Here is a 24,310-nt window from a genome sequence, read left to right on the forward strand (position 1 = left end):
GAAAACCGGTACATTTTTAAATTCTGCGTTTGCTCCAACAGTAAATGAAGGGAATTCTCATGAGGTCAAAGGGCTGCTTTGATAAATGATTATTTTGGCAGCCAGCCAAAAGCTATACATCAAGAAACCCATTGGGAGACGACCTAAATGAACACCCTTGGGCTGGATGTTTTAATTGAGCATATATCATGTTTAAATTTTAATTTACTGGAGTAGAACCTCTGGAACAGTTTTCATTCCAGTCTTAAAATGCACTTGACTACATTACATTTAAACTAACACATTGGGCACAGTTTTGTACACATTAATAAACCCTGGAATCCAAATTCAAAAATATTTAAGCAAACGTATCAATTAAAAACTTCCCTCAAGTGAGTTTAATCTGGTTATCTTTAACTACTCTCTAGAAACACAAAGCTGGTTAAATATCTGATGCTCCAATATCTGCATTCTCTGTGTCTCCTGGTTAAATATCTGACAAATTTCAAATCCTGCTTTCCCTTCAGCCCTCACGTGTAATCACATAAAATAATTTTCTTTAATGCCAACTTGACCTTCCTTTACCAATCTACATCCATCCCAAATATATCCATCCATGGCAGTATTGCTGGCAATGAATATTGCTGGCAGAACAAATCCTGTCTTCCACTGATCTTCCACTGTTTCGTGTGTCACTACAACCATGGTAAATAGACTTTGAACAGATAAAATTGGGTTCCATGAGGCTTTGTAGGCCATCAGGTCCTACCTGCACAACCATAACCCTACCTCAGCAACTACAAACCACGTCTTGCACTACCATGGACTTGTCTTCGATCATGTATTTTTTCCCCACTTTGTGGTTTAATTTTATGCATAATTTATACTCTGTGTGTTTCTGCACCTGTGTGCCTGTGATGTTGCTGCAAGCAAGTTTTTCAATGTACCTGTACCTCACCATACTTGTGCACATGACAATAAACTCAATGACTTGATCAACAGTAGTAATTGTTTTTTTTATCACAATCTATGACATTAATATCCAGCATATCCCTCACTTTAGCTGTGGACCAACCCTAGTTCAATGAAGAATGCAGAAGGCATGTGAAGATCAATAAGGGGAGTAGCTAAGTTATGGTGTTAACCAAGTGAAGCTGCAAGAATATGTGCAGAGTAAACAATGTTTGCAACCATCTTCTGCCAGAAGTGTTGACTGGATGTTTCACTCTGGCAGCCTCCTGAGTTTCCTTTAGATTGGGATCACAGTATGTGCCATACTGTATGGAAAATTGCCCACTGAAGGTCTGTCAACAAAAGGCAGAATAAATTTAGTCAATTAGCCTACTTTCAATCAATAGCTAGGAGGTGTCATTGACAGTATCAGTTCACCAGTGCTTGTTCCCTGATGCTTGGTTTCTTCATTATAAGGAACTGTAGTTGTGACTGAAAATTATGCAATCATCAAGCAAACATCCAGCCTGGGAAAGGCTAGTGAATGAGGAAAGGTGTGTCTGTGGAGGCGTAAATAGGAGAAGACAAATAAATCTGAAACAACAAGAAGAGGGAAAAAAGTGCTTAGTACTAAATTTTGGGCTTCAGCAGGAATACTTGGCTCAAGACCAAGACTCAACAACCTTGTCAAAAGATCTGAGATGGGAGTGATCGTCCTTTTAAAAATGGCAACAGTGCAAATGTGGCAATTGGAGCTCTGGTGAAATTGAGGTCAATGTGAATCAATAGAAATGTTCCTTTAGCTGCAGTCATATCTCGCACAATGGAAGATTGTTGTGATCGGTGTGCAATCACCTCTGCCCCAGGACATTACTGCATGAGTTTCACTGTCTTCGGTCAACCAAATTTAGCTGCTTTATCAACAATCTCATCATAAAGTCAGAAATCTGGATGTTTGCTTGATGATTGCATAACTTTCAGTCACAACTACAGTTCCTTATAATGAAGAAACCACTACGTGAATGCAAGACCTGGATAAGATTAATGGGCTGATAAGTGGTCAGTGGCACCATCATCAAACAAGTGCCAGGCAATGACCATCTTCATCAAAGAGTCTTGACATTTGGCATTACCATCATTGAGCCCACTGAGTGGTGCCACTGAGAGGGTGGGAAAGGCTAGTGAATGAAGAAAGGTGTGTCTGTGGAGGTATAAATAGGAGAAGAAAAATAAATCTGAAACAACAAGGAGAGGGAAAAAAGTGCTTAGTGCTAAAAATGTAGCTGGAATGTTCTCTACCCAGTACTCACTTCCACATAGCCCACTTCTGACTTTTCCCATTCTTATTTTCCCTATCTCCATTTCAGGGGATCAGTTATCAGTATTCACCACAGCTGGCTTGATCACACTTCTCCCCCCAAACCTGCTTTCTCCCAGCTTCTCTTTTGGATCTGTTCCAATAATGCTACTTTCAAACCAATGCATCTTGGTTACCTTCCTTTTCCCTTAACCACAGTTGAGGAAAACCACACCTCTGCCATAGATTATGGTCCCTCACCTACATCTGACCAAGACAGAGAAAAGAGAATTTATAATGGAAAATAAAGAAATTGCATAGGAATTAAACAATTATTTTGCACCTATCTTTGAGGAAGAAGATACAAACGCTGCTGGATATATTAGAGAATCAAGGGTCTCGCAAGAATGAGGAACTGAAAAAACTAATCATTAGTCAAAAAATAGTGCTGGAAAAGTTAGTAAGGTTGAAAGCTGTTTTTAAATCCCAAGAACCTGATGATCTATTTCCCAGAGTTTTGAAGAAGTAGATATAGAGCTAGTGGAATCTCTGGTCAACATCTTCCAGGATTCTATAGATTCTGGAATTGTTCCTGTGGATAGGAGATTAGCAAACTTGATCCCACTATTTGAGAAAGGAAGGAGAAAAATAACAGGGAACTATCAATCTGTTATCCTAAATATGGTGGCCCTTCCGCCCACCAGAACAAGGAGATGGTTCTTCTTGTCCTCATCTTTCATCACACCAGCCTCAACATTCAACAGATCAGCGAGTGTAATTCTCAACACTTCCAACATGATACCATCACCAGGCACATCTTCACTTCCCATCTCATTTCAACATTCCATAGGGACATTATGTACAATCATTCTGGCTCACTCTTCTAACTCCATTAATAACCACTCTTCACTCATGTCACCTTCCGGTACAATTGCAGGAAATGAAATGTCTGCCCTTGTTACTCCTCCCTTCTTGTCATACAGGGTCTTGAATCTTTCTCCTAGGTGAAGCAGTGATTCACTTCTATCTCTTTCAATTTAGTGTATGGCTTTCAGTGTGGTCTTCTCTATACCTTGGAAATCAAACACAGATTGGATGACCACTTTGCAGGACAGTCCACAACCGTGTCTCTGAGCTTCCTTTGATCACTCTAAGGCACTACCGCACTCCCCCTTAGACTGATCTATCTTTCACCTCCCACAGTGTTGCAACAAACTTGAGGATCAGCACCTCACCTTATGACAGCTCGTTCCAACTCAAGCATAACTCAATGACTTTGGATGATCAGCTTTTCCAGCTTCTTATTTCAGTATTCATGTTCTTTCCCTCACTTCAGGTAATTTCAGGTTTCATTCATTTCCTCCTAGTTTAACCTCCCTGCATTCCCTTTTGTCAATAATGACCTTTATCTCCTTTTTCCAGCCTTTACCATCATTTGTTTCATTCAATGTCATCTTCACTCTGTCCCTTTTTTCCTTTCTGTTCCTCTCCCCTTTTGCTGAAAATTATTTTATTTATTTCTAATTTTTCACACTTCTGGTGAAGGATCATTGAATGGAAATTCTTTTTGCATTGCTGGATCTACTGACCATATCCAGCATTTTACAATATGATTGCTGATGCTTTAGGGTCATGTGTTATGGTGATAGTTTGAAGCTTTATACTTTAGATTTCGAGATAAAGAAGGAGGTATTGTTAGTTCTCTTAAAGAACATTAAGGTGGATAAGTCTCCAGGGCCTGATGGGATATACCCCAGGTTATTGAGGAAGGCAAGAGATGAGATTGCTGGGGCCTTGACGGATATCTTCATGTCCTCTCTAGCCACAGGCGAGGTCCTGGAGGACTGGTGAGTAGCTAATGTTGTTCCATTACTTAAGAAGGAAAATAGAGATAATCCTGGAAACTATACACCAGAGTCTCATGGCAGTGGTCGGGAAGTTACTGGAGGGAATTCTTAGGGTCAGAGCAATTAGAAAACCATGGCCAAATTAGGGATGGTCAGCCTGGCCTTGTGCAGAGCAAGTTGTGTCTCACTAACTTGATTGAATCTTTTGAGGAGGTGACAAAGGTGATTGATGAAGGTAGAGCTGTGCATGTTATATGCATGGATTTTAGACAAGGTCCTTCATGGGAGGCTCATCCAGAAGATTAATATGTATGGGATCCAAGGTGATTTGGCTGTTTGGATTCAGAATTGGCTTGCCCATAGAAGACAGAGGGTAGTGGTCAATAGGACATCCTGGTTGGAGGTCTGTGACTAGTTGTGTTCTGCAGGGATCTGTACTGGGACCTCTGCTGTTTGTGATATATATAAATGGCCTGTATGAAAACGTAGATGGGTGGGTAAGTAAGTTTGGTATTGGTATTGGTATATTATTGTCACTTGTACTGAGGTACAGTGAAAATCTTGTCTTGCATACCATTTGTACAGATCAATTCATTACACAGTGCATTGAGGTAGCACAGGGTAAAAACAATAACAGAATACAGAGTAAACTGTCACAGCTACAGAGGAAGTGCAGTGCAGGTAGACAATAAGGTGCAAGGTCATAACAAGGTAGATTGTGAGGTCAAGAGTCCACATCATATAAGGGAACCATTCAATAGTCGTATAACAGTGGGATAGAAGCTGTCCTTGAGCCTGGTGGTATATGCCCTCAAGCTCCTGTATCTCCTGCCTGATGGTGGGGTCTTTGATTATTCTGGCTGCTTCACCAAGGCAGCGAGAAGTAGAGACAGAGTCCATGAAGGGGAGGCTGGTTTCCATGACGAGCTGGGCTGTGTCTACAACTCTGTGCAAGTTTTTTGCAGTCCTGGGCAGAGCAGTTACCATACCAAGCCGTGATGCATCCAGATAGGATGCTTTCTATGGTGCATCAATAAAAGTTGGTGGGTGCAAAGGGGACATGCCAAATTTCTTTAGCCTCCTGAGGAAGTAGAGGTGCTGGTGAGCTTTCTTGGCTGTGGCGTCTATGTCGTTGGACCAGGACAGTCTATTGGTGATGTTCACTCCCAGGAACTTGAAGCTCTCAACCCTCACGACCTCAGCACTATTGATATAAACAGGTGCATGTACACCGCCCCCATTCCTGAAGTCAATGACCAGCTCTTTTGTTTTGCTGACATTGAGGGAAAGGTTGTTGTCATGACACCATGTCACTAAGCTTTCTATCTCCTTCCTGTACTCTGACTCATCGTTATTTGAGATCTGACCCACTACGGTGGTATCATCTGCAAACTTGTAGATGGAGTTAGAGCAGAATTTGGCCATGCAATCATGAGTATATAGGGAGTAGAGCAGGGGACTGAGGATGCAGCCTTGTGGGGCGCCAGTGTTGAGGATAATCGTGCTGGAGGTATTGCTGCCTATCCTCACTGATTGTGGTCTGTTGGTCAGAAAGTCAAGGATCCAGTTGCAGAGGGAGGTGTTGAATCCCAGGTATCGGAGTATGGTGATGAGTTTGCTTGGAATTATAGTATTGAAGGCAGAGCTGTAGTCAATAAATAATAGCCTAATGTAGGTGTCTTTACTGTCCAGATGCTCCAGAGATGAGTGTAGGGCCAGGGAGATGGTGTCCATTCTAGACCTGTTTCAGTGGTAGGTGAATTGCAGTGGGTCAAGGTCCTCTGGGAGGCTGGAGTTAATGCATGCCATGACCAGCCTCTCGAAGCACTTCATGATGGTGGATGTCAGAGCCACTGGTCGGTAATCATAAAGGCATGTTACCTTGTTTTTCTTAGGTACTGGGATGATAGTGGTCTTCTTAAAGCAGGTGGGAACCTCAGATTGAAGCAGGGTGAGGTTAAATATGTCTGCAAATACCCCCGCCAGCTGATCAGCACAATATCTGAGGCCACGGCCAGGGACACTATCGGGGCCAGATGCTTTCCTCAGGTTCACTCTGTGGAAGACTGATCTTACATCCTCAACAATGACCATGGGTTCAGTTGCATTGGAGGCTGTCAGGGTGGGTGGTGACAAACCAATCTCCTTCTGTTCAAAATGTGCATAGAATGCGTTAAGTTCATCAGGAAGGGATGCGCTGTTGTTGACTATGCTGCCTGACTTTGTTTTTTAAGCCCTGCCACAACTGATGACTGGTCTGGGACTCTATTTTGAACTGGTATCATCTCTTGGCATCTCTGACAGCTTCACGGAGGTTGTATCTCAATTTCTTGTAAAGGTCAGGGTCACCTGATGGGAATGCAGCAGTCCACGACTTTAGTTGGGAGTGGATCTCCTAGTTCATCCACGGTTTCCAGTTTGGGCACACCAGTATTGTCCTCTTTGGTACACAGTCCTCAACACACAGACCATACAAAGATTGGTGGTGTTGTGGATAGCGTAGAAGACTGGCAAAGGATACAGCGGGATATAGATCAGTTGCAGATATGGGCAGAGAAATGGCTGATGGAGTTTAATCCAGCCAAATGTGATGTGTTGCACTTTGAGAGATGAAATGTAAAGAGACAGTACACTGGTAATGGAAAGACCCTTAACAGTGTTGATGTACAGAGGGATCTTGGGGTATTGCATTCAGTTCTGGTTGCCTCTATATAGGAAGTATGTGGACGCTTTGGAGAGGATGCAGAAGAGGTTTACCAGGACGCTGCCTGGATTAGAGGGCATGTGTCATAAGGAGAGGTTGGACAAAGTTGGGTTGTTTTCTCTTGAGAGGTGGAGGCTGAGGGGAGATCTGATCGAGGTTTATAAGATTGTCAGGGGCATAGATAGAGTAGGCAGCCAGTATCTTTTTCCCAGGGTTGAAATATCTAATACAAGAGGGCATGCATTTAAGGTGAGAGGGGGCAAGTTCAAAGGAGATGAGTGGGTCAAGTTTTTTTTTCACACAGAGAGTGGCAGGTGCCTAGAACGTGTTGCCAGGGGTGGTGGTGGAGGCAGATATGATTGAGGCATTCAGGAGGCTCTTAGATAGGCACATGAATGTGCAGGAAATGGAAGGATATGGACATTGTGTAGGCAAAAGGGATGAGTTTAGTTGGACATTTAATTAATTAGTTTAATTAGTTCAGCACAACATTGTCGGCTGAAGGGCCTGTTCCTGTATAGTTCTATGTCCTATGTTCCAGGAACTGTTCTGTAACCTACCGAATTTCAGAAGATGACAAGCAATGCATTGACTATTTCAATGGCTATTTCTTTTAGTGGTCCGGAATGCAGATTATCAGGCTTATGAGATCAATTTTTTTTAAAGACATACTAATTTTGTTACTTGCTCCTTTTCATTAGAATCTTGGTTCCCCAGCTTTTCTGGGAAGATATTTGCTTCCTCTTCTGTGAATACAGAACTCAGGTATTTCCTTAACTGCTCTGTTATTTCTAAAAGTCATAGAGTCATACAGCAGGGAAACAGGTTCTTTGGCCCAACTGGTCTATGCTAACTAAGATTCCCATCTAAGCTAGTCCCATTTGCCTGTGTTTGACCCATAGCCCTCTAAACCTTTCCTATCCATATATCTGTCTAAGTACCTTTTAAATGTTGTTAATGTACCTGCCTCAACCACTTCCTCTGGCAGCTCATTCCATATACACTGGCCACCCTCTGGGTGGAAAAAGTTGCCCCTCAGGCTCCTATTAAATCTCTCCCCTCTCACTTTAAACCTATGCCGTCTAGTTCTTGATTCCCCAATCCGGAGAAAACGACTATGCGCATTCACCCTATCTATGCCCCTCATAATTTTATACACCTCCATAAAATCACACCCCATTCTCCTACACTCCAGTGAAAGAGGTCACAACCTGCTTAATCTCTCGCCATAACTCAGTTCTTCGAGCCCTGGCAACATCCTCATGAATCTCCTCTGCATTCTTTCCAGCTACCTTTCATCCACATAATAAAATCTTCAGCTCTTCATTGTAAGGAACCTACATATGCCTTCATTAATCTTCTTCTTTTTGTTTATGTGGGAAGTCAGCAGAGTTTGATTTTGTTTATTTGTACAACTGAATTCAGATTGTCCTTTAATGAAAATTATTAAGTCAGCACTCAGCTGTATTGCAATATAAGGTACTGAGGCCAAGGGAAAGGTGGTTGGAAAAGGACCATAGAATATAGAACAGTACAACACAGGAACAGAACAGACCCTTTGGCCCACAATGTCTGTGCCGATTATGATGCTAAATTAAACTAGTCCCATCTGCCTGCACATGAACCATGTCCCTTTATTCCCTGTGGAGGGAAGTGGACAGCTGATGCTTCAGGTTGAGACTCTTCATCTGGACTGTTACTCCAGCATCTGCAGCCTCCTGTGTCTCCATTCTGCTACTCCACTGTGAAGTCTCTTCAAAGTATACCCACTTTGAAGAAGATTCCCTCCAGTCCAGATGAAGGGTCTTGACCCAAAGCGTCAGCTGTCCACTTCCCTTCATAGATGCTGCCTGACCTACTGAGTTCTGATAGTGTTTTATGTGTTGCTCCAGATTCCAGCATTGGCAGTCTCCTGTATCTCCCTCCATTTCCTGCCTGTTCATGTGCCTGTCTAAATACCCTTTAATCCCACTATCATACTGTGTCTGCTTTCACCACCCCCGGCAGCACGATCCAGCTTTCCAGCTACCACTCTCTTTGTAAAAAAAAACTTGTCCTGCACACCTCCTTTAAACTTTCCCCCTCCCATCTTAAACCTATGATCTCTAGTACTAACACCCTGAGAAAAAGACTCTGACTATCTACCCTATCCATGCCCTCAGTCTCTGACAGTCCAGGGAAAACATTTGAAATTTGTCCAACCTCTCCTTGGAGCCGGTACCCTCTAATCCAGGCAGCAACCTGGTGAACCTCTTCTGTACCCTCTCCATAAAATGAGAAGGGAAAATATTACAAACAGATTTAGTTGCTTTCTTCCTGTAAAGAGCAAATTTAACAGGAAAGACTGTTTAGAAATTTTTATCCTATATTTTATTTTTAATATTATTCAGAACATTACAACCAAGTGGCTACTCAGATGTAAGTAATCTATGCTTCAGTTTCAAATTGACTATAGAATTACTTTTATTCATCAGGTGAATGTTTTGCAGCTGTTGTCAAACATTCATTTTTGAGCAGAAATTTGAAATTTACATGCAAGCCCTCACAGCACAAAGATAAAATGGAGTCATGGAGTTATAGAGCATGGAAACAGGCCCTTCAGCACAACTTGACCATGCCGACCAAGTTCTCAACTTGAGCTAGTCCCATTTACCTGAGTTTAGCCCACATCCTTCAAAACCCTTCCTATCCAGGTACCTGTCTAAATGTCATTTAAACATTGTAACTCTACCCACCTCTTCCTCTGGCAGCTCATTCTATTTACCCACCATCCTCTGTGTGAAAAAGTTCCCCTCTCACCTTAAACATACGGTCTCTAGTTTTAGACTCCCTTACTCTGGGAAAAAGACTGCAACCATTGACTTTACCCAGTCCCTCATGATTCTATAAACCTTTATAAGGTCACCCTCAGCCTCCTTCGCTCCAGGTAAAAAGTCCCAGCCTCCCCTTATAGCTCAAGACCTCCAGTCCCAGTAATATCCTCAAGAATCCTTTCTGCACTCTTTCTAGCTTAAATGACATCCTTCCTATAACCAGGTGATCAGAACTGCACACAGTATTCAAAGTGCGGTCCCACCAACGTCTTGTACAACTGTAACGTAACATCCCAACTCTTTACTCAATGCTCAGATTGATAAAGGCAAGCGTACCAAAAGCCTTCTTCACCACTCTGTCTACCAGTGTCTCCATTTTCAGGGAAAATGTACCGGTACCTCTATGTTCCTGTGTTCTACAACACCTTCCAGGGCCTTATCATTTACTGTGCAAGTCCTGCCCTTGTTTAATTTACCAAGCTGTAACACCTCGCACTTGTCCTAGTTAAATTGCATTTACTGGCCCACTTCCCAAGTTGGTCTAGATCCCCTTGTAAACTTAGAAAACCCTCTTCACTGTCCACTACACCAAATTTGATGTCATCCACAAACTTAACAGACATGTTATCAACATTATCATCCAAATTGTTAATATACATGACAAGTGGACCCAGCACCAACCCCAACAGCACATCACTGGTCACAGGCCTCCAATCTGAAAAACAACACACCACCACCGCCTCTACTGCCTCCTTCCACTAAGCCAATTTAGTATTCAATTGGCTAGTTTACCCTGGATGTAATCTAACCTTCCAGACCAGCCTACCACGCAGCACCTTATCAAAAGCCTTGCTAAAGACAATGTCTACCACCCTTCTGTCATCAATCCTCTTGGTCACTTCTTCAAAAAACTCAATCAAGTTTGTGAAATACAATTTCTTATGCAAAAACCCATTGTGACTATCCCTAATCAGCCCTTGCCTTTCCAAATGCTGGTAGATCCTGTCTCTCACAATCCCCTCCAGTAACTTCTCTACCACTGATCTTAGGATCACTGGCCTGTTGTTCCCTGGCACAACATTATCCACCCTCCAGTCTTCTGATACTTCATCCATGGCTAAGGAAGATAAAAATATCTCTGCCAGGGCCCCTGCAATTTTTTCCCTAGCTTCCCTCATGGTCCTGGTCAGGGACTGGGGATGTCTACCCTAATATGCTTTAAGACCTCCAGAACCTCTCCTTTTGTAATGTGAATAGGTTCCAAGATATCACTATTCATATCCCTTAATTCCCTAGCTTCCATGATCTTCTCCACAGTAAATACAGATAAGAAATATTCATTCAAGATCTCACCCATCCCTTGTGGCTCCACATATAGATGACCACATTGATCCTTAAGGGGACCTATTCTCTCCCTTGTTACCTTTTTGCTCTTAACATACTTGCAGAATCTTTTTGGATTCTCCTTTACCTTATCTGCCAGAGCTATCTCCTGTCCTCTTTTTGCCCTCCTTATCTCCTTCTTGTGAACTCCGAAATCTCTTATACTTCTCAAGGGATTTGCTTGATCCCAGCTGTCTATAACTGACATACTCCTTTTTCCTGACCAGGACATCGATATCCTTTGTAAATTAGTGTTCCTTAATTCTGCCAGTCTTGCCCTTCACACTAACAGGAACATGTTGGCCCTGAACTCTTTGTACCTCACTTTTAAAAGCCTCCCACTTGCCAGCCGTTCCTTTACCTGCAAACAGCCTCTGCCAGACAACCTTTTCAAGTTCCCAATCTAATGCCTTCAAAATTTGCCTTACCCTAATCTAACAATCATGTGCACACATATGCACATAAACACCACAACTAAGAATGAACGCTCTCAAAACACAAGAAAAACTGAGAAGCAATGACAGTATTGTGACTAACCTGGAAAGGAGGGTGGCAGATCCAAAGTTGGAAGGAAGACATTTCAGATGTAATCATTAGCTTAGAAAAAAAACATATGTAACTGAAATTAGAGGGAAGCAAGAACTGAGTAAGTGCTGTCCTAGAAGTTATAACAGTAAATTGGGAGATGGACAGAAGACAGAGCAGTGTGAAGGATATACTGACGAGCAGGGTATGTGTCCCGGGGTGGGGGTGGTGGGGAGATGCAGAAGGGTGTGGTGGTTGAGCGTTTGCCATGGTAATTTCAAAACTCCCGTCCAGGGGAAATGTTTGCTTGCGTATCACCAAGGAGCTACAGCAGCTTTCATGGTTATAGGAAGATTACAAAAAACCCACAAGGGAAGGAATGGAGGGGGCACTAGCTCAGCAGTAGACCATCCCTCTTGAGACAGAGGGGAAGTGGTACAGGGGTGAGCTGAAGGCCAGAATGTCTAATAATCCCATCTTTCTGCTGACAAGAAGCAAAGGCTTGATGAATAAAAAGCTTAAAGTGAAATGCTATTATACTGAAAAACATTATCTCCATGTAACTGTTAACTACATCACTGAAAAACATAACAAATCTTCCATGAAAAGGAAAGGATGTGTTACTATTTTGACCATCAACCATCAGCATTCTCTTTAGAGAACCTGTCACTGAAGAACTTTCCATTTTTGTTTCAGTTTTTCTGCATTTACATATTTTGTTTTGTATATGTACCATGTAATGCAAATTTAGTTCCAGAATTATAGCATGTGGCAAATGGATTATTGGATCAGTGCTGGCTTTCAAAGAATCCATATTCCATGTTTCCATATTTCCTTATGACACAGAAGGAAGCTATTTCGGCCCATCAAGTCCACGCCAGCTCACAGAACAATCCTATCATCCCATTCCCCCACTAATTCACCCCACATTCCCAATAATTCCACCCAGATTCTACCATTCATCAATACATTCTTTTACAATAGCCAATTAACCTACCAACCGGCGCAACTTTGGGATATGGGAGGATATTGGAGTACCCAGAGAAAAGCAGGTGGTCACAGGAGAACCAGACCTTGGGATTGAATCAGGATGCTGGAACTGTGAGGCAGCAGCTCTACTAACTGCTCTGCTGTGCCACCCAGGTGATCCACTATCATCAAATTAACCTCATTCTCCTGCTCATTCTCTATAGCCCTGCAATTTTTGTTTAGGTTCATTTCCTTTTGGAGTGCTACTGTTGAGCTTCTTTCCACCACCAACTTAGGCAATTGTAATAACCAGGTTATTACGATTCACTGCACAAAAATGTCCTTCTCATGTTACCTCTGCTGTTTCTGCCAATTACCTTAAATTGTGTCTTCTAATTACTGACTCTCCAGTCAGTGGAAACATTGTTTATACTATCAAAGCTCTTAATATTAAATTTCTTCTTAACCCTTTCTACTGCAAACTGAATACCTACTTCACAAACTTAAGTCCCCCTCAATCCTGATACTGTTCCAGTATATTTCCTCTGCATTGCATTTTTGAGACTTATGATGCATTTCAAGATAACTTTGAACTAGTCTTTTAACCTATGACTGTTCGTTAAACTCGTGATCAATCATCCTTTTACCTTGATATGCTTCCTAAAGTGCGCTGCCCATAACTTAATACTTCAACTGAAGAGTAACCAGTAACTTATAATGGACTAGATTGTGCTTTAGCCATGGCCCATCACACACACTTGCCACCCTCATACTTTCTGTAGCCCCAGAGTGCAATGGCTTGGTTGTGGTGGTCATTCTGTGAAACAGAATCTCCTGAGAGCAGCAACTAAGCCTCAGAAGATGGATCCCGATGAACTACCTCAGATCTTCTTGACGATCTTCTAATCCTTCACTGCTGTCAAAGGCTTTTGAACATTTTTAAATGTCCAGCATCAGAGACATTTGGAAACTGTTCAAATGGATGTAAAACACCTTTAAGTGGTAGAAATTAATTAAAAACATTAACGAAAGCAAAAAACTTTTCTTGCAGTTAACATTTCAATCAAGGTGACTGACCCTCTTCAAATGAATAGCACTGTGCTCCATTTGCTGGCCAATCCTGGATAACACTAAGGGGCCAGATGCAAAGTGAGTCTGCATGGATAGCTGAGTCCAGTGGTGAAACAGGTGCACATTTCTGAGTTTCATACTGCAGTGTGCAGGCACAGAAGTTGGGAATGAGCTAACTAGTGTTTTGCAGTGAGCCAGTGGTTTTCTTGGGTGTACATGGTAAAGGCCAGTATCATTTGGCCCAATGACTTAACTTAACCATTGTGGTCTGCACTCTCATTTATAAAGAGCAGAAACTCTCAGGTTCTTTTTAAAAAAGTTTTACTGTCCTTTCCTGTCATCTACAAAGGGTTACCTGGGTAAACGTTGTTTACCTGAAGAACATATACTTGTTGGAATGGAACAAATGAGTTTCCATCTACAGCCAGCAAAGAATATCCAGGCAGATATTCACTGAAACATTTTGGGGTGTCAGTCCCATCATCACAATGAGTGGATAAATCAGTATTCCTTTATCCAACATAATGCTTTCCTTTTATCAGGGGCTTTGAAGAAAGCTTAACTGCTGGAAATGCTAATTCTGTTTCTTCCTTTCACCTGATGAGCATTTCCAACATTTTATTTCAGATTTCCTGCATTTGCAATTTTTGTTTTCCAGTATTTTCCTTCCTACATTTACTTACGATAACACCTCAAGATGATGAGATAGTCAATGTCTGGGAGACCATCTGCTTTATTTTGTCAATGCAGGGCAACTGGAAATAGATTTGTTTGAGGTACCTTTATTGTCCTCAGATGATTGTTACAATGCTTTAAGTGATTCTTAATAAAACTGAATTTCTTTGATACCAGAATGAAAAATATTTTAAAAATGCTTAGCTCCTCATTGTTACATACTCTCTAAAAATCTGACAATAATCCTGTGTCACTGTGGATTCCTTGCCTGGATGAGCCCTTTCCTTGCACTACTGGAAGCAGTAACACAGAAATAAACCTGGATTAATAGCTTGCATAAAAAAATCAACAGCAAAAAGACAGCTTCTCCACAAGGATCAGCTCATGTATTTAAAGCATTTGATTGTAACATTCTAGCCTGCATAGCCTGAACTATTCAGCAACATCCAAATCAAATATTACCTTCATGTCTACTAATACTCTGCAAACATCATGCCAAATGATCCCTTAGGGCTCTTCCATCGCAAGTTAAGAGATTCTCCAAACAACATTTTTCTAATACAAAACCCATTAGCCTATATGAAAGCAGATCACACAGAAAGCTGGATATAAGATCCGGGTTGCTATATAACTGAAGAACAATTGTAAGAGGTAAAAGGATGATTGATCACGATTTTAACAAGCAGTCATAGGTTAAAAGACTAGTTCAAAGTTATCTTGAAATGCATCATAAGTCACAAAAATGCAGTCATCATTTGAAAGGCTTATACTGGAAAATTGAATGTAGACATGCCTTATTTTCAATCAGTCTGGGCACAGTTCAGGGCAGTCACAAAGTCTGCAAGAAGTCTCATAAAAATGATAAAACTATGCTCAGAATGACTGGGCCAACATTTCAAAAATGCTGCTTTTATTATGCTATGTGCCTATGATGCTGCTGCAAGTAAGTTTCTCATTGGACCTGTACATACACGTACTCGTGCATATGACAATAAACTTGACTTTGATATTGATCCCCACCAGCTCCTCCCCCATCGAGGTAAGTGACTGAGTGAACCCTGTATCAGTAAGCAATTGTTCCCACTGTAGCAGCAGTCAGGCCTGTCCCACAACAGAGGGAACATAAACTATGTTGAGTCAACTTACAAACAATATTTATCTCCTGGAGTATAAAACAACTGGGATGGTGACCAGAAACAAACTCATGCCTCTGCTCACATCAACCTTTAAAAAGTGCCAACAAATTCACAAGATGGTGACTGGTTATGACCTCCAACAGGACATCTGAGAAAGCAAATACATAACAAAAACTCCACTATGGGTGGGAATCAATGTAAGATGACAATCCTTGCATCTGCCTTCCTGCCTGTATTGGGATGATTGCAGTATGCTGCCACAACATCAATACAAAATGCTATCCAAAGTATCAGCATAAGATAGCAACAGAATCTGGCTTCCAAAAAATAAATTGCCTGCCCGTTAATTAATACATTGTATCCTAATTAATATTTCCATTAAAGTACACATCCTTCAATCATAGAGAGGTGGAAAGAGGTTGGTGTGGAGCATAAACACTGACAGACCATCAAGCTGTGGACTCAGTGCATTGTTGCTGCTGGCTTGATTCAGGTGTGATTATTGTGAGACTATTTATGCTATACAATAATGAACTATAGCAGTTTGACAGACACACGTGACTGCAACATTAAGTTACTCATCATGTCTTAAGTTTTTAGTTGCTGTCCCAGTGGGATCACACAACAGAACCTGCCAGCTTTATGAGTGATTACTTCTGACAGCTCTCATTAGGTGAGATATTCCTCAGAGAGGCCCAGTAACCAAGGCAGGGGTGGAAAAGATGCTTCATCAATCTCTCCTCGTAGATATATCTTTCTGTGTGCTCAGCAAAGAACATGTGCAAGGAAGGTCAGAATTTCAGAAGAATCACAGTGGAGGCAAGTGACAATGATGAAGTCAGAAGAGACTACAATATTGTCATAATGTAGAGTACTGCAAGGTTGCAAGTAAAGATAACAAAATAATTTCATGGAGCATTAGGAAAAAAATCATGTACTAAAGCGATTTCAATAGTTTACCTTTAAGGTACAGACTATGCCTTGATTTATTAGGAAGAACAAAACCAGAGGCAGTCGATGTTAGGCAGTCACCAAGAAATCTAAAAGGGAATTCAACAGAAGCTTTATCCATTGAGTGGTGAGAATGTGGAAGTTACTACCACAGGCTGGTAGATGAGGTGAGCAGTGTAAATGTAGTTCATGGCAAGTTGGATCGGCATGAAGGAAAAGAAAGCAAAGGATATGCTGAGAGATTTAAAAGGGGAATGATGGGAAGAGGCTCCTATTGAGCATTAAGGTTGGTAAGAACCAGCTGGGCTCAGTGACCTGTTCCTGTGCTGTACATTTTATATAGTTTGACATACACAAGAAGACTTCAGGCAATTTACTCCACTTTAAAACGCAATGGTATCAACAAGAAACGAAAGGTCGATGTCATGGACTGGTACCTGCTGGAAAATTCTGGCCATTTTATGCCAAACTGACATTTCCACTTAAAATGCCAAAAATTCTGGGACTCCTTCATGAAGGCAGAGACGACAAATTTGTTGACTGAGTATTCCATCATTAGATATGTTATGGAGTTCAAGACAGAAGCATGAAGTTACTGGAATCCCCTACATTACTCTGGGGAAGCTGTCTGCTGTACCTGCACCATTAAGTCTATCACTTCAATGGAGGGGAATAGCTGGGAAGGAGAAGGAATTTTATTTCTTCTGTTTAAAATGGCTTTTAAGTGTTTTTAACTGATTTAATTTTTTATAAATTTTCAGTAAATTTTACATCCAGCGATATCACTTTGCCAACTGTCAGCAGTTCTTTCAGCTATTTCATGGGCAGAGCTTTCTCTGACACCCCCACTGTCACTGAGCAAGAGTTGAGCATTTTGGATCGAGACCTTAAACACAAATCAACAATGGGGATCTGTAAAAGCTAAGTCCTTGCGTTTTTGCATACGTTGGCAGCAAGCATTACATGCAAGTTCTGACCCAGCACCTCATGGTGTCCTGATTACGTCCCAAAGCACCTCACAACAAATTTGTTATTGAGGAAGTGCAAGATCACACAAGAAAGTATAGCAACTTTTACTCACGAACAACAACAACTTATCCCATTCCTTGCAAGTCCATATAACAGAAAAATGGAGTATTTATTGAGAGATAGGATTCAAAGGGGCCTGAAAGCCAATATGCAGGTGCAGCAAGAGATCAGGAAGGCAAATAACATGTACTTTAAGATAACAGGATTTGAGTAAAGATACCATACTGCAATTATACAGGCCCTTGGTGAGACCACATCTGGGGTATTATGTAAAGTTTTGATCTCATTATCTAAGGAAGAGTGGACTTGCCAAAGAAGAAGTTCTGTGAAGGTTAACTTGACGGGCTCCAGGGATGACAGATTTGCAGAATGATTGAGTACATTGGGACTGTAATTTCTAGAATTTACAGTAAGAGATCTTATTGAAACCTACAAAATGCTTACAGGCAAGCTGGATGTATGGAGGATGGTTCACCTCACTGAGGAGTCTCATAATATAGGGTAGGCTATTTAGAACTGAAATGAGAAGAAAGTTTTTTCACAGAGAAAGTTGTAAATTTTTGGAATTCTGTACTCTGGAAGGCTGTGGAAGGTCTCTCGTTAAGTTCATTCAGTAAAGGGATTAAGAGATTTCAGGGCATTAAGGGAATCAAAGGATATGGGGATAGCACAGGCAAATGGTGCTGGGATAGAAGATCAGTCATGACCATGAGTGGTGGAACAGGCTTCAAATCCCAACTTGTCTACTTCTGTTCCTATTCCAGATGCTGTGATGTTACAGACAGCCTGTGACAAAGTTCCCGAATAAAGGCTGCTCTATGAGCCAATGGTGTTGGAGAGTGAACAGGATGAAACACTGAAACAAAGCCATTAAACACAATGCAGTCACATGAAGCAGTCAAATTTTTTTTTTAGATTTTTTTTATTTTACAGTGTGGTAACAGGCCCTTCCGGCCGAACAAATCCGTGCTGCCCATTTTAAACCCAAATTAACCTACCCGAACGTCTTTGCAACGTGGGAGGAAACCAGAGCACCCGGACAAAACCCAGGCAGACATGGGAGAACGTACAAACTCCTTACAGACAGCGACGGGAATTGAACCCCGATCGCTGGCGCTGTAATAGCGTCGCGCTAACCGCTATGTTACCATGCACAAGGACTGAGAAAATAATTAATTCTACATGAACAGAACTTCAGCAGTGGAAAATAACATACAACAATCCACATTGGAAGTGGCAATTATCAAAAGAATAGCATTAAACTAGCTGGAGGAGAGAGTGACAAGACCTGATATTGGCAATGCAAAACTGCAATCAAAGTTAATGGAAGTGATGCACTTGCCAAAACAATAGAGCCCATGTTTGATGGCATTACAGAAACTATACAAAGCTCTGGTTGGGCTGCCCTTCCATCACTTCATTCAGTTCTGATCTTTGATGGTGAAAAGCTGTGGTGACACTCAAGAAACTGACCCCAATTGTTATAGGACTGTGCTGTGAGAAAACAGTGAAAAAATTAAATTCTTTAGACTTGAAAAGGAAGAAATGAGAGAGGAACAAATTGATATGTACAAGATAGTGGGATCAATCCTAACTGTGTGCAGGAGTTACTTCCATCTATTTTGATCTCCTTAAACATGAAGCAGCAGAAGTAGCAAAACATATATAATTAATGTCAAATTCATTTTGTTCCCCTCACCCACATATTTTACATGTTTTCCTGGTATTTTTACATACTGAATTCATTTATACTGAAGATGTCATACCTGTAACATCTTCAGTACAAATAAAAGAGAAGGTATTATAGAGCTCCCACTGTACAATGGAGATAAAATAATGACCAGAAGAAGGAATCAAAAATGTGCAATAAAAACAGTGTAAAAATACTGCACCTGGGAAATCTGGGAAAGAGAGATGGGGAGGGGGGTTGACTGATCTGCTGCATATTTTCAATTTTTTCTGTTTTTATTTCAGGTTTCCAACATCCACACAATTTTACCTCAGTCCCATTATATACCTGATTACAGCAGTAACAGCTGCTGCAGATCATCAGCCAAGAGGGTTCATGTTTGATCCATGTGTTAAGCAGAGTTAAATGCCAGAATGGGAGTAAGGCTTCAATATGTTGGGCCAGTGATGGGAAAATTAATCAGAGTTCCTGCTCTTATTTGCAATCCAGTGTATTCATGTGTTCTATCAGTGTTGAGTTGAGTAAGCTTCTGCCACTACGACACAGAAAAGAGCTCTGCCTGGAGTGAAGATGTCCTTTGAGGAACTTCAGTAATCTTGGTACAACATGGTTGATTTACTAAGTCATTAATCTGTCCTGCCAGATTGCAAATTATACACATTCATGCCTAATGATGCTCCTTACTTACTGTGGAAAGATGTGAACTCAGGAGTGATGGATGCTGTGTCACAGCCTCCCATGATGAAAAGACTATTCTGATAAGTTCTTCTGAACCAGTTTGACCTAAAGTTGAATCAACAAAAATATCACAGTATCTGAGAAGTGAACTTTCTGACAGTACGAAATATTATTTGCACATCAGATTGCAATGAACTCTTTCAAATTTTACCCACCACTTACTGACAGTGCCCTGATTCATCAGTTGTTAAACTGTCTGTGTTTTAAGAGTTTTTCACTTTTTCACTGTTAATTTTATTTTACTGCTGCAAAACTTTGCTGACCATCAAGTTAATTTTTCTGAGCTGTTTCATGTGTTGGCTTTCTCTGGCTCATCTCTTGTTGCTGCACAGGAACAATCCCAAAAATCCAGTGGTGGACTTGCTTGGACACTGAACTCTGTTAAAACTGGTACCCAACAGCAAATCAAAGAGAATGAGTAAGCTGTCATGATTTTCTTTTTCATTTTTTTAAAATTATTTTTTACAGCGTGGTAACAGGCCCTTCTGGCCCAACGATTCCACGCCGCCCATTTTAAACCCCAAATTAACCTACTCATACGTCTTTGTAATGTGGGAGGAAACTGGAGCACCTGGAGGAAACCCACGCAGATACAGGAGAACGTACAAACTCCTTACAGACAGTGACAGGAATTGAACCCTGATCGCTGGCGCTGTAATAGCGTCACGCTAACTGCTACGCTACTGTGCCGCCCCAGAAGATCATTCAGAAGATCTTCAGTGCATTTTAAAATTATTTATGAGGTTAGTCTCAATTGCATCTCACCTGGTCTGATCTGCCACAAAGTTTATTTTAAAATGCTGCAGCATTTGGTGACTGTAAATTGATTATAGAGATGGATAGCGTGGTTCCTGTCCATGAATTTCACTTACTGCTTGAATGGAATAGTGATTTTTTTAGATTTTCTTGACAACCACTTTCCAGCTTCCCAGACAGACCAAGCAACTAGAAAGACACATTTATACTGTTCCTCTCACGGCCTCAAGCTATCCCAAAGCATTTTAAATCCAGCAAAATATTTTTAAGAATAGCCACCATTGTAAAGTAGGAAATATGGAAACTAGTTTGCATGCAGCAAGATCCCACAAATGCCAAGTTAATAACCAGACAACATATTTGAGTAATGATGGGTGACAGCTATACTCTTCAAATAACATTTCATATCCTTTTTGTCCACTACAGAAAGCAGACAGGACTTCCACTTAACACCATGAACTTATTTGTCAACTGAGAACCAATATACAACACAGTCACTGGCTTCTTAAGAAGTGTGGCAGAGTGCAACAGCTGAAACCTATCAAAAAGTGTTCCAGTTCATAAGGTAGCAATAAACATCTGGAATGGTCAAGTATCTATATTTAATCTATTTCTAACTTTCCTCCCCATCCACTACAGCAAGACATCACCTTGAAAGAACGAGGAAAAATAAAATTAATATCCCTTTAAAATTTGAAATGATGCACTTACCCACTGCACTTTCTAAATTTGTTTCTCCAGAATCAATAGATTTGATATGACTCTGCAAACAAACACAGGTTTAACATAAAGCAATTTGAAACATACCGTTCTCATTCCTACAGTAAATGGTGAATCATTTACAAACTGTATAGAATTACAGTTTCAGGAAAACTAAAACCTATCTACTTCAAGCTTTTGGTCTTAAATATGCCAAAGTTTCTTACAACTCTGCCTTCAAAAGACATATGGATAAAAAAATGTAGTTCACCTATTTTGGTGCTCTGAACATGGGCTGGTTATAATACTACAGTAAAATTCCAATAATCTGACATTTGGAATCCCCGATGGTTAAGCATCTGGCTCACCAGGTGATGTTTGTTGCAATCCCCGTCCACTCTTAGACACTTAGACAGGTACATGGTCAGGAAAGGTTCAGAGGGAAATGGGCCAGATGCAGGCAAATGGAACTAGCTTAGGTAGGAAGCTTGGTCGGCATGGACGCATTGGGCCATAGGGCCTGTTTCCGTGCTGTATTACTCTATGACACTCACCAGGATTTTAGTTCTGGTGTATCATCTCCATCCACCACAGCCCCAGTTCCTGCACACCCCACCCACCCACTGGGGCCTCAGTTCCCACATTTCCCACCCACCAGGGTCCCAGTTCCCACTCTCCCACCCACCCACCATGGCCTCACTTCCTGCACTCCCCATTCAACCACCATGGCCCCAATTCCCAGCCACCATGACCCCAGTTCCCACTCTCCCACCCACCCACATGGCCTCAGTTCCCACCCACCCACCATGGCGCCTCACTTTCCGCACTCCCCAACCAAACACCACAGCCCCAGTACCTGCACTCCCCACTCACCCACAGCCCTGCTTCCCGCACTTTTGAGAACTTAGACATACATCACATTGAGGCCTGATAACAACGTCACACATTTCTACTACCATGGAAGAAAGCAAAGTGGCAGGACTGATGGCGAGAGCACTAGACTTTCATGGAGGGATACTGGTATCCCAGTGACAAAGGAAGGGCCCAGGAGGGAAGTCCATTTTACTGGAGATCCAGGGGACTCACCAGGGTTATCATTCAAAGATTGTGGCCGAAGAAGTGGGAATCCCCACTGAAGGGAGAAAGAGTGGAACAAGTTACATGACCTCACAAAAAATATGGTCGAAATATGAAGAATCTCGACCAGCTCAGAGACCTCCAAGCCACATACCATCAGTGCCACTTGTGAAATGCGATCTGCCAGTTTTGCTCAATAATGTTTCGTTTCTGTCACCCTACTTCCTTTAAGTAGGTCACCAGAAGACACCCTCATGACTGTTTTGAACATTTGTACAATATAGTAACATGGTCCTTTGGCCCACCATGTGGTTGGTAAGGGGGTTAAGGGTTATGAGGAGAATGTGGTTGAAGAAAAAATCAGCCATGATTGAATGGCAGAGCAGATTTGGTGGGCTGACTGGCCTAATTCTACTCCTATATCTTATGGTCTTATTATGATCTTGTATCTGCATCAACTGTGATGCCAATCTAACTAATGTCATCTGCCAGCATGGGCCTGATGAGCTGGAAGGACCTGTTTCTGTGCAGTATAAATTCGAGTGACACAACGTCTGGCTGTTTCCATATAGTCTTATACTGACATGGTCTTATGCTGATCTGGTCTTTGCTGTGAACAGTGGAATACTACCAGTAGAGAAATTTAGTGTTCTCATTAAGCTGAGAGATTCCATTCACGAGCAGCCTGCTGTTCTCAGTGGAAACAGGGCAGCAAACCACAAGCAGCTCACAGTTCTCCAGGAACATAGAACAGTACGGCTCTGGACAGGCCATTCACCCATGATGTTGTGCCGATCTTGATGCTGATTTACACTAAATGTCCTCCAACTATTTATCATCCATATCGCTCCATCCCTTTCTTATTCATGTGTCTATCTAAAAGCCTCTCAAACTCCACTAAATTGCCTGCTTCCACTACTACTCCAGGTCTGTCCTTAAGCAATCACTCCAGGCCCGACGAGTCGCAGTCACTTACCTCAGAACTGTGGTAGGATGGCTGGGCTGCAGGTGAGGCTGAAACAGTGTGGATATAAGACCCCCCACCCCAGCATACTACTAGCTAACGTCCAAGCCATTGAGAACAAAGTTGATGAACTAAGGGCAAGACTGACCTACCAAAGAGAACTGAGGGACTGCTGTGTGCTCTGTCTCACCAAAACGTGGCTTACACCTGCTTCACCTGACTGTGCCATACAACCTGAGGGCTTCTCAATCCACCAAATGGACTGAGAAGCCCTTGGGCAAAGTTAGAGACGGAGGGGGCTGCTTCTTAATCAATAACTTGTGGTGCTCAGACGTGACGGTCCTGGTGAGTTCCTGCTCATCCAGCCTGGAACATCTAATAGTGAAGTGTCGACCATACTACCTGCCATGGGAGTTCACTTCAGCTATACTAGTGGCAGTCTACATCCCACACCAGAATGACATCAAGCCTGCACTCAATGAACTATACTCTGTGGTCAACAACCTTGAGACAAGATACCCTGAGGCCCTCTTCATTACTGCAAGTGACTTCAACCAGGCCAATCTCAAGAGTGTGTTAGCAAAGTACTACCAGCATATCTCCTGTCCCACCAGGGGCCCTAACAACTTTGACTATTGCTATACAACCATCAAAGATGTCTTCTGAGCCACCTCTCACCCTCACTTTGGTAAATCAGACCACCAGGCTGTGCTCCTTCTCCCTGCATACAAACAGAAATGGAAATGGGAGGATCCAGTACAGAGAGTTGTGCAGTGCTGGTCTGATGAAATAGATGAGCTTCTACATGACTGCTTTGAGTCAGTGGACTGGTCCATGTTCAAAGTCTCAGCTGCCAACCTTGATGAGTATGTCACCACCATCACGGACCATCAGCAAGTGTGTTAAGGACTGTGTACCAAAGAGGACAATATGGGTGTTCCCAAACTGGAAATCATAGATGAACTGGGAGATCCACTCCCTACTGAAGTCAAGGACTGCTGCATTCCAGTCAGGTGACCCTGACCTGTACAAGAAATCAAGATATGACCTCCATAA

General features: G+C 41.9%; 1 protein-coding gene across 2 annotated transcripts in view; it reads right to left on the reverse strand.

The window, feature by feature from the left end:
* ulk4 (unc-51 like kinase 4) overlaps nucleotides 1-24,310 on the reverse strand; it is a 527,384-nt gene that overhangs the window by 216,414 nt on the left and 286,660 nt on the right. For both annotated transcript variants that reach the window (XM_052015441.1, XM_052015440.1), the window contains exons 26-27: nucleotides 21,226-21,277; nucleotides 19,709-19,803 (exon numbers count right to left, since the gene is read on the reverse strand). In XM_052015441.1, coding sequence (XP_051871401.1) covers nucleotides 19,709-19,803; nucleotides 21,226-21,277 — 147 coding nt within the window. The remainder of the gene's footprint in view (nucleotides 1-19,708; nucleotides 19,804-21,225; nucleotides 21,278-24,310) is intronic.

Source organism: Pristis pectinata, chromosome 5 (genome assembly GCF_009764475.1).
Source record: "Pristis pectinata isolate sPriPec2 chromosome 5, sPriPec2.1.pri, whole genome shotgun sequence".
NCBI classification, from domain to species: domain Eukaryota; kingdom Metazoa; phylum Chordata; class Chondrichthyes; order Rhinopristiformes; family Pristidae; genus Pristis; species Pristis pectinata.